Source organism: Liolophura sinensis, chromosome 7 (assembly GCF_032854445.1).
Source record: "Liolophura sinensis isolate JHLJ2023 chromosome 7, CUHK_Ljap_v2, whole genome shotgun sequence".
Lineage (NCBI taxonomy): Eukaryota > Metazoa > Mollusca > Polyplacophora > Chitonida > Chitonidae > Liolophura > Liolophura sinensis.
In genome coordinates, this window is record NC_088301.1 from 26493641 (window position 1) to 26505912 (window position 12272).

Here is a 12272-nt window from a genome sequence, read left to right on the forward strand (position 1 = left end):
GGACGCACATCTCAGCGTGAAAATAGGCAAATCCGCAAATTCTCTGAGAGGGGACTGAACCCGCACCTTGTGTATTTAGCAGTATATTTCTGGTCAGACTGAAACTGACAAGGATTAAGGTTAACCAAGAGATTCTGTTGTGACACAAAAGTCAACAAATATCAAAATGGAAGGCTTCAGAAACCACTGGTGTATCATTGCGCATAAACACTCATGAATGGCATACCAGTAAACCATACTTGTACCAGTAGCAGGGAGCGAGGGCTGGACAACTAAGACTACGTAGGGCAGGTAAGAGTACTGCGGTGTGGTGAGGCAATTACCACATCTTAGACCTCTCACTCCACACCTTGCTGACAGACTGACAAGTATTTCACAAGTCTGTCCCATCTCACCTCACAGGCAGCTCAGACATCACAGTGGAGAGAGTAAAGGATGTTGCTACCATGTCAAGACTGCTTGATGTGGCATAAGGTGGTATGCTGTCTAAATCCTCACTGTATCAACACAGTAACAGTACTGTTACGATTTCAGGCTTGTTTTCTATCAAACTCTTTCTTGCTAATAGAAATGTCTTACTTAGAATCCCATGTATAATGGTGAAAGCAGGAAAAGCTACGAAAAATTGATACAGTAGTTTTTAAGCAATGAACCCTGATGAGGTCTCTATGGCTCAGTTGCTTAATGCGCTAGCGCAGCGTAATGACCCAGAAGCCTCTCACCAATGCGGTCGCTGTGAGTTCAAGTCCAGGTCATGCTGGCTTCCTCTCCGGCCGTGGGAAGGTCTGCCAGCAACCTGCGGATGGTCATGGGTTTCGGGTTTCTGCTCGGTTTCCAACCACCATAATGCTGGTCGCCATCATATAAGTGAAATATTCTTGAGTACAGCGTAAAACACCAATCAAATAAATAAACTGAACCCTGACTGGCTATATCACTCTGTAGGTACGTGGGAATGGCGGCCAAGCTCTGAAAGAGGTGCAATAGACCTTGTTTTGGTGTCAGGCTTGGATAGAAGTGTACATGTAACAGACTCTGAGGTTCCAACTTTGACAAGAGATGTAATAGGCCTGGTATTGAGCTGATAATAAATTTGAAGGTGAGCTTTGACTGACTGAGGTGTAATAGGTTCATACAGTGGAGTGATCGTTCTCTAACGACAGATAGACATGCGAGGCTTGCCTCACCTTAGCTTTGTGGTTGTCTAGCTGTACAGGTCCATGTACATACCTTTATAGGTTTAGACAGTTAGGACCTTGAGCGTTCTGTTGTCAGGGGGCTGATAAGATCAGTATATAGTCTCAGCGATTTGAGATAAAACCATTCTTTTCCAGAGCCTGTTTGTAACGCTGATCTATCACACAGAACGGGTGTTTATGCCAGGTAAAAACATACCTAAATTGGCTCTGCTACAATAGAGTGTGGAATTCTACATGGGGGTAATTATAACACCTTGGCTGATCCCTATCTTAACGGTTAGCATAATGGCAGGTAATACCAACTCCTGGACAGCTACGTACAGACACACCTGACCTAACCCTCAGACATTCATCTACCACACCTTACTGCTGCTGACAAATGGCAAGAAATCATAATCAGCTACCCGTGGCAGTAAAATTACCTTCAAGACAAACAGCTGATGACTGATAACCATAGGGGGGTGGGCGAAGGGGGGGGGGGGGGGGGGTATACCAGAGTATGGCTTCGGCAAACTTTAACAATGAATCCACAGTGACTCTAACTGGATCCTAGTGTAATATATATTATATGCAGTGCATATCCAAACAATCCAGAGACACCATTTTAGGCCCCAGTTGATCTCCACTGCAATTTGCTACCTTCATTTATTTGCATGATATAGGTACATATACCTACATGTACTTAAAACAGCAGATTACAGACACGGATAAAGGCAGATATGTAAATCCATTTTCTCTTAATTTTTTTTTTATAGGAAATCATGTTGCAATTGTTTAAATGACAAAAGAAAACATGATCTTTGAGAAAACACACACTAAAAGTCTTCCGAGATAGTGTTCCACATTTGACCTCACATCAAAACAAATACACATGCAATGATTCACTCTGCATTTTAAAATTTCAGTCCAATAACTACACAAAAACCGAAAGTACACAAATGGTGACCTCTTCGCATTAATTACATGTATCTTAATCCCTTAGCATTGTTGACATCATTCGTGTTTGTTTTTCTTTTTCATTTATCAATGAAATATTTTCAAATTCATTAATAAATAATTTCAAGAATTTATTAAAATCTTAGCTCAGTAATTTGCAATACATGTACAAGTACCTTGTGTCTGACAGGTCTACTGAAACTCCCTTCCCCTAGAGCCCTAATCCCCCTTATACTATTCCCACCCTCCCATATTTTCTTCACCTGTGTCCATTTACTCTTGTCCAGATGGCAGGCATTCACAGCTTACATCCAACTGGCCAGTTTTAAGATCAAATTATGTTAAGGAACTCTCTCATACTGGGCATGGTTTGTCCAAGCCCCCTCTTGTAATAAATAGTTCCTACAAGAGCTGTGTTATCTGGAGTATCATCTCAAACACAGCACAATCCTGCTAGCACACCTCCTATATGAATGTTGATATCAATCTCAGGGCTTAACCCAGCTAAGGTTTCACTGAAATTTATCTCTACTCACATAGAATTATTCACACTTCCCACCCTTATCACGGGCACCCAATTTTAATGTCAGGAAATCATGGCCAATAAAATTTTATTGTTTTCACTAGGCAAAATTTAAATAACTATGAACACCTCTGAAAAGCTGTAAAGTTCATTCTCAGATTCTGTTCGATTTTCGTGCTTTATATACTTTCTTAGTTCTCTGCTGGTTTGTGTTATACACTGTTGTTGGGAATTGCCTTGCGATTACTGACCTGTACCGGGTAATCTCCTTATTGGTTGACAGCTGGTATATGAATGTCTGTTTCGATGCATAGATGCGGGGTAAATTGAAAATGGCACACCCTGATAAAACTATCCCCCGTGAACTCTATATATCCTTATATTACATGAATTCACTGACCAGTATGTTTTATGAATATTGCTTAATACTTGTACCATTGCATGTATAACGAATATGGAGGATACTCTAATTTATGAGACTACTTCATTAAACCTTTTGGATATATATTTGGGCAGAATTTATTACAATGATAAAATAAGAGAATTTAAATTAATAGTACAATAATATGCATTTAATTGATAGATCAATTAAATGCGAACAAAATGTCCTCCCTCTTTCAGTTAAAATGTCATGAAATTTTAACTTGTTCAACCCCAAATCAGCATAGCTAGAGAAGTCAAAATTAATTATTCTTAGCTGTAGATTAGGTAGTGTGAAATCTGACATTCCATGAATGGGTCTATTCCAAACAATGGGCCGTATGAAACCAAGTCTCCCCTACCACCAACAGTTGTATAACATAACATGACACTGTAAACAAAAATCCCCGAGGACAGACTACCAGGGGGTTCTGTTTTCTGATAAAAGGAATAAACACAAACCACTTTATATCCTGGTCCACCACAAACCTGCTTTGTATCATATCTGTGTGAGGTTTTTTTTTTTAAAATGTAGCTAACGGATTGAACCGCTGAGAACTATCTTGCCCGTCAATGGTTTCATGCAAAATTGGGAATCTTGTATGTAAATAAAAGACGGGCCCGTGTATAAAATTGCTTCTAAAATTCCTGTCATTTTTATGAACTGCTGAAGATAAATGCTAGTGTCATATGCAATATATTGATTTGCACATGACAACATGTTAAGTTTATCAGCAATTTGGGAAATTCCTAGTGAGCAGTTTTACGGAATGTTTTCTATACATAGACTCTATAGGCCTTGGCTGTCTTCAAAAAAAATAAAAGCTAACAATATTTACTAGCTATGTCAAAAGTCAGTAAATCCGCAGCCTATTTGGGCTGAAGTCGTTCAGAAGGAAGCTTGATTAAATGGTGATTTGTTGAGTCTCCAGTGCCATTAACACCGAGTTGAGTTTTTCCTACTTCACTCAGTGTGGCAAGGAAAAAAGAAAACACAGTCATTTATCACGATGCGGTATTTCACGGCCAATTTGAGAACCTTGGAGCTGTAGGCCTACCGATGACGTCATTCTCTGTCTGACGAGAGAGAATCGCGCAGGAGTAAATTGGAAAAAATTAAAAGCGCCTATATTTTCAATCAATTTATATATTTTACACAATATCCCACGCGTATACATCTTTAACAGTCTGTGTCTACATATTTAGTTATGTAATATTTAGCTATCCGCTTACCTGCGGTTCCACTCGGCCTGCACGCTGGGTAATTGGGTCATTTTGCACGACCTCCAAACGACACTTTTCTGTTCCTTTCATGGGACTAAAAGTGAAATCCTCGGGAAGGAAGTAGACAGACCTGCCAATTTTCACCGACAGGTCGTTTTTTCGGAGCAGTAACTGTGCTTGAGTGGTCCAGGCAATAGCCAGGAAAACTGCCAACGTGGGGAGGTTTATCCGAGAGTTGCCGACGGCCATTGTCCTTATCTTGTCAGCAAGTGCACCGAAAAATCCTCATTCTTCCCAAAGAACTCATGAAACTGGGAAAATAACTTGTACACGGCCTGTTTCACATCTCAACACCGAAAGAAATATCACCCCAACAGCATGGTAAATCTCCACTGGTTTAGACCGACCAATTCCACTCTGCAACAAAAAAGACGCAGTATAGTAGAAAAAAGTATAATTCTCGCTCACTTCCATTCCACGGCCTACAGATCTGCTTTATTATCCGACTGACGCGTCGTGAAGAATTTAGACCCAAGATTGCGACACCCGAAAATCAATCCCGCTTTAACATTTTCAATTAGAGTTGAGGTGTATTTAGGCGTATCTTAACGTCTAAACTCACAGACGTCGAAAGCCCTAGCGGCCTTAACTGTCGGCGTAAACTAGTCTCTCTGTCACGACATGTTACCCAGTTGCTTCAACTCTCAATGGGATTCAGTTACGAGCTATGAAGGACGCCAATTGCCAAATAAACAGAAAGTTTTGACCTACAGGCACATTTGTGCAGATACTAAACCGTGTGAAAGAAAAAAAAAACATTATCGTTATCGTGGTGAAATTTTAACGGTTAAGGTTTCATTGGATAGAATTTAGATAGCAGTGTTGCTGATGACACGGAGTAGAGCTATGGCTCTACAAACTAGCAACTGCCGAAAAAATACTGTTGGTAAGAGATAATTAACGAAGCTGGTTAATTGGTGAGCCGCATTCAGCAATTAACTAAAACTTAACACCAAGTCCGTAGTATTAATAGTAGATTTTAACTGCAGGAAATAATCCACTCAGTTATTTCCACTTATACAGTCTGTAAACTTCACTCAAGGGCGATTGATAGCATGTCCTATATACATATATTTTTACTTGTCAAGACGATGCAGCGTACTTGGTTTGCAAAGATATAGGCCTAGAACTCCGACATAAAAATAAAACCTTGAAAAATAATTATAAATGTCTCACATTTCACTGCCTGAAAATGATATGTTATAAATCACCATCCAAACTGACCGGATGTAAACAAAGAAAACTACATTAAACAACTTGTCCTCACATTATAATCAATTCTACACCCGTGTCTTTCGCGTGACTATATACAGTAACCATATTCACATAAATATATACCACCACAAAATGTAAAGTGTAGATCAGTGACGTCACATACGGGATCGGTTTTCTGGGGAGATATCTCTCTTTGCACATTCTGTATGGCACACGGAGGAATTGTCGTCTGCCACGGAAAGGTTATCGAATTTTTCCAAGTCAAAGGCCTTTTGAGTGCGAAATAACTCAATATCCCTACGGCCGATTGCTAAGCCGGGTGTTTTTCAGGCTTTGTCGTCTCTCTCAGTGTTGGGAATTGTACAGGAAGGGTATCCTAGTAGTACACCCCATTCTAGACGGGCCAAAAAAGAGACGTGCTCGTCGGGAACAAGGTAAGCTGTCTGATCACGTACGAACGCAGGCAGGCAGTGTTATTTCAGGCGAGTTATACAGAACCAAAAACACGCTGATTTCACACGGGCAACACGCTGCTATTTAGACACGAAAACAAGACTTCGCTTTGCGAGCAAACTGAAATAATTATGGACAATTTTACACGTGATTTGGTGAAAAACGTGTTCATTGCATCCTTCTCCCAAAAGGCTCTTTTCCGGAACCAATAGTCAAAAATCACTCGAGTGGCTGGCGGACATGACACTCTAGTCTATTGTCGCTCTAAGCTTTATTAGAACGCGTTGCTGGAGGGGAACTTAGAGGCTGTAAAACATCGGCTTTATGTTTTTGGAAGAAAATCTCTGTGATAACTTTGCTCACAGCAAGGTAACCCTCTTTACTGCCAATGGAACGACATGCAACCCACTTAGAGTTCCACCCCGCTGAAAGAGCTCGAATAGTCTGGACATGAACGTGTTAGCACATTACGTCAGTGAATAACAAAAAAGCAAACTTCCTACATTTAAGAGCGAAATGGAAAAAGGACAAAGACATTTTAGTGAAGAACAGCATTCAATCTCGGCTTTCCTTTAAAGACTCTAGAAAGGTATCGCTGAAATCAATATAGTATCAGCACATTGGAGACAGCTGCAGTTCAATAAAAGATTAACATTTGTATCAAAGGTTAGTGTGCATAGAGCACTAGAGACAAAAGAAACAAAAAGCACAACCAGAACCCTTCACACCTTCTTGAAGTTTTTATGGTTTATTTCACTAAGTAAAAAGTGTAGCGAATGAGTTTTGATACCCGATTCTCCGATCAACACAGTGTAGCATAAAGCAGTTTGCGAAATTGTTAAGATTACCAGTGTTTGTTGCAATTTCCGCAGTCAGTAACACATGCAGTGAACATCATGTTATGATAATTCAAAATAATCTGATTGTGAAGTATCATTTATAGGTACCGGCATAAATCAGGAAAGATCTAATACAGTGATATGGTAATATCAATAATGTATATCAAACACAATCTTGCAAAAGTTGCGTTTTAGAAACAACCACGTACTGTGTACGCAGCCTTATGAATTTGCTACCATTCCCAACGATGTAATCCTACATAACTGCATATATTTAAATGAACGGCTTTCAGTTCACTTACATTTATTAATTTTTACATGTATTGTCTGAAGGAAGAAAAGTAACTTTATTTCTACTTTAAAATATAAACTAAAAAATCTATATGTATTAACCCTTGGACATCAGATGTCTCCGGCTGTACATGTACAAAGTACACGTTTGAACAGAACAGTTCAGCTTTTTACTTGCGTCAAATCGTAAAGAAATAAACCATAAAAGCATTATAACAAGTGCACGATGCAAAATTAAGACGGTATCTCGCGTCTCTAAATTAAAGGTGACTTACCTGCGATAATTACCCGTGTAATTAGCTCCAGGGGTATATTACAATTAGACAGGTGTCATAGATTTTAAAGTCCTGCTGTATAACGTTACACGTGTCCCTCGCATTACTTCCCCCCTTGATGCGGAGGAAATTTAGACACGGTCTGTTCGCTGTACAGCCCGGCCGTGACACTGATCCTAGCCGTTAAGCCGGTACGGTGTGAAGCTTATGCTGTTCCTCGACCGTTACACGTGCTGCAGCCCCCCAATCGCTACACTCTGACTGGAGAACACAACGAGAGAAGTTCGTTCCGTGGCGAGCGAATCGTCGGCCCTATCAGCTCAAGGGTGAACGCCGCAGCCGTCTCCAGTCCCTTTGGTGGGTAGGGAGCCGCGTGAATCCGGGCCCCCTGTAGCGGTGTGTCGAGCCCACAGGGTGTGAAAAGTCGAGATAAGACAGTGACAACAAACAAATTGAATGGCAGCTCGTCAATCCAGTTTACACCTTCTAAAGTGGCCCGTGCGTACCTATACTCCACAATGACAGCTGACCAAATCAGACCGTAATGATTTATTAGGGCTTATGTTGGTGGGGAAAACTAGCTAAGACATCGACACGCCAGCGCACCTCAAATGCCATTCTACGTGACTGGCAACATTGTCCTGTCATACCCATACAGTATATGGGGAGACAGCGATATCACTAACCTTAATCCCGTTGTAAATTCGTAACCAATGGCTTTCGGCAACCATCAAAATTACCTATAGGAAGCCTGACCATTTTTGGAAAACCAACTTGCATTTCCACACAGAATTTCCGTACCCTAATTCCGCAACCTTTTCGCATAATAAAGAGCAACTTTCAGAGCAATTTATGCACATTTTATAGTTTGTACTGGAAACAAAACTACATTGGTTGGATTGGCCAATTCCAGAACTTCACAAAAAGTGTAATTTTATCAGTCTACACACAATAATGCCTTCAGAATGTGCTTGAATAAACATGCCAAAAGGTTGAAAAATTACAGTATCTTAGACAACAAAAAAAGAAAAAAAAACAGCCCATTATAAATGAAGTCATTTGAGGTTACTTGATAAGCTTTTTGTGGGAACCCTTAACGCAAGGCACCTCGTGCAAGAGAAACATACGGGTTGGATGTGATGGTTTTAACGGCCTATGAGTAATGGTTTTGTCCAATCACATGCCAGGTTAAGAATATATTTTTATGATTTCAATGTAACAACGTTGTACTCAGTAATATTCCACTTCATATACAAGTCCAGGGCCCAGATGTTCCGAAGTGTATTAGCAGTTAAGCCCGGTATTAACTTTAGTCTCCATTAGAGTGGCATTGCTTTTGTAATAGACCAAGACTGGTGTTATGAATTAGGCCTGGTTTAACTTTTAATACACTTTTAATAGCCGGTCCCAGGGGAAACCACCGGAGTTGGTTTGATTGAAAAGCGATTGATTGGTTGTTTCTTAACGCCATACTCAAGAATTTTTCACTTAAACGACGGCTGGCAGTATATTATGGATTGAGGAAACTGGAGTATCTGGAGTAAACCACTCACATTTGGCATGTTATTCTGAGTATCATTCCGACCTGCACGTCACAAATGTCATACTAGTGGTTGAGAAGTGGTCTCCCGGCAGCGAAATTCATGTATGACAACATGCTCGAGAGAGCGCAGTTGACGGTTTACTGCCTCGATCTTGAAAATTCCCTGTCAGATAATGGTTTCGAACCCATACGTATCGTGGCGAGTATATATTTACTTTTGAAAGTGTTATCGTGTTTCAGAAGCCGTATTCTCCAACTGTTTTCTAAGCCTTTTGAAAAGAATATTGGAAGCAGTCATTTATTGAAAGTGTATGGCTTTCAGGCTTTAAGGAGCCTGTGTCTTTTTTTTCTTTTTGCAAAGTTTCCTTAAAGCCTTTGTTCTGAACCATTTCGTGACTTGATGGCATGTATACCTGAACTTGAAAATTTTTCAATCCATACAGGCGGTACTGGAAATGTCGAGCTAAATGTAAGAGCCCGGTCTCCAAGAGTTGCCGTGGGCATAACGGTATATATCTGTGGCGCCACCACAGTAAAAGCTTTCCGGGACAAATTCCCATCGAGGTAAAAAGGTGTCATGCCTTCACAGTGGAAGTTCGTTGTTTTTTGTTTTATAACGTCACCAATCTGAAATTGGCCAAAGATCGTTTTGTTGTTAAGCATCAAAGATGCATCAAGGATTTAACTGTTCCATCCTCCTTGCATGCTACTCTGTCTTAAACGTTCCTGTGAGGCACAGTCTATAAGGCTGACTACCCGTTTATCAGTGAACGATGTGATTGAACCATCATCGGACCAAATGTGCCTAATGGTATTTGCGGTGGTTGAACTGATCGCGGCTAATAAGGGAGGCAATCTTTCTTCGTTACCATCTAAATTGCTTCTGTGGATTCCTCTAGTCGGCCGAACGACGTGCGATAAGTCAGCGCCGTGAGGATGTGTCTATAAAGTAACAGTACAATCATGGTCTGTCACTGTTTACCGGAGAGTAACAGGTGCCATGATCATTCGGACGGTATGAGGGGTGAGGGAGTAGGGGCAAGGGGGCTACTTGTGGTCATTGGCGGATATGGACGGCATTGTCAGGATTCCGCATCATCCATTCTCCCATACAACTGCAAAGTCAAACCACAGGCCAGTCCATCTCATAATCACTGTCTCAATAAACACCAACATTTTTGCCTTTTTTGACAAACGTTTCGCAGGATTTTAGTTTTATGGTTTTGATTTGATTGATATTTTACGCCATACTGAAGGATTTTTCGCTTATATTATGACGGTCAGTTATATGGGTGAAGGCCCTGGCTAAACCATCGAACTTTGGCCACGTGTGGCGCATAGCTATGCACACATTTTCCATGTATCCAAAATTTTTTGAAACAGACAGAGTGAAAATATCAGTTTTAAAATACTACATGGATATTCACGCGTACACTCATCGACACTCCTTGTTCAGCGGCAAAGAAAAAAAAAACAAAAAAAAAGATAAACGTCACCCGGCGTGGATTATCTGTCCCAAGAATAAGACCATCTCATATGGAATGTTAGGTCTATGGGTTCAATCCCGTGCCATGTCACACCAAAAAACTTAAAAAGCTTCTTTTTTTGTCACGAAGTTCTGATAAATTGACAGTATCACCTGGCATATGCTAAGTACGGTACCCCTCTTGTATAGCGGTGTTTTTTGGGGGTCGGGTGGAACAGTCAGTACAGAGCAATCAGAAATTCTAATCTGGCTTACATAAGTATCTCTCAGCTGATTTTTTTACTTAATTCCCGTATATTGTTTTCCAGCATACCATATTACATATATTACAATAATATTATATTTTATTTTGTTTCGTTCTGTATGGTTACGCAGTGAAAGCTGTTACAGTTTCCGGTGACAAATTCAGTAGAATTAAAGCGATTGCATAAAATTTTGTAAACACGCATTCATCGATGGATTTTATCATCGAATGTAAGCGGTTTTGCCGGATTCAGTACAATGTCTGTAACAGACGGAGACTAATGACCGGCTCATCGCCTGCGGCTACCGTCTTTACCGAGATGAAACGAAATCTTTTGGGCAATTTTACCGAGGGGAAACACTAATTCAAAAACGCAAAGATTTGCTTCCAATTTGAGCCGATCGATGGCTGTCTGGTAGAGTTATCTTTAGCCAGAGAGCCCTGTGGTCGCTTCACACCTATCGTTCTAGCCCCCAGTGGTGATAAGCTTGATTCCCCACCCCAGCCCCAGCTGCAAACCTCAATTTATCCCCGATTTACGCGGACGTGAGCATCACGGCAGCGGGCAATTGTGAAGGGAAAGCCGTTGAAGCGCCGCTCAAATTGGAGGTAACATTTCACACAACCGCCACTTAGTAGACAAATCTACCTGCTTTGGAATCTGTATTGCATCAAGACCCTTTGATTAGGCCACGATGAGAAGTATTCAAGGCGAGCGGAATGTCTTCAAGGATCCAACCAGCATAGACGGCCAGATTCCCTGCCCTATTCGCCTATATTATGCATGGGCGTGAAGTATAGCTATAGATTTCTATATTAGATTTTCACTCAGGAATTTCCACACCTTATTTCGTTATGATGGAAATGTATAAACCGTGTTGCAAGAGGCAACAAGATTGGCAAGATATTTGTATTTGATTTTACGTTCGGAGCAGTTTCATGTCTTATTTTATTACGAGTGCCATATGATGGAAGTGTATATAGTATTAGACCATATATATATATATATATATGCGCAGGATTGCATTGCGTCGTTACGGTCGGGTGCTTACAGTGGTGTTATCAGAGGATGTAGCCTATACATTGCACAAGTAATCAGTAGATCAGTTCAACAATCTATCCCTACACCAGTCCTTCAAGTACCTGGCTCTTTGCATCAATCAATCAATCAATCAATCAATCAGTCAAGTAATCGAGTCAATCGAGAGCATCACATCACTATCTTAGAAATATTTGCGTTCATATTTTAAAAATGTCTATTTCCTGCACTTATTGGTCGACTATATTGATCTCCGGAATCGTGTGTTTGACAACCTAAATTGAATTCGAGGACGAATTCCATATTGCGGAAATGTACGAGTTAATTATTGTACCAGTTGTGCAGTTAATGGATAATCCAAGTGTTAAGCAATGGCGTCACGATCCAAGTCGATCGGGTCAAACTCACCCGGGGTCCTCACAATAAGCAACATACGCCTCATATTTCTGCAATTTAACATCATGCACAGATAGGCACGCCTCATTTTGCAGGGGTTCATTTGGGAGAAACTCCTGGTAGGCCTTT

At 40.7% G+C, this 12272-nt stretch overlaps 1 protein-coding gene across 1 annotated transcript in view; it reads right to left on the reverse strand.

The window, feature by feature from the left end:
- Positions 1-4660, reverse strand: part of LOC135470479 (FRAS1-related extracellular matrix protein 1-like) — a 74050-nt gene extending 69390 nt beyond the window's left edge. The window contains exon 1 of the mRNA XM_064749454.1: positions 4312-4660. Within this exon, the coding sequence (XP_064605524.1) occupies positions 4312-4551 (240 nt within the window). The 5' untranslated portion in view covers positions 4552-4660. The remainder of the gene's footprint in view (positions 1-4311) is intronic.
- Positions 4661-12272: the final 7612 nt, after the last annotated feature.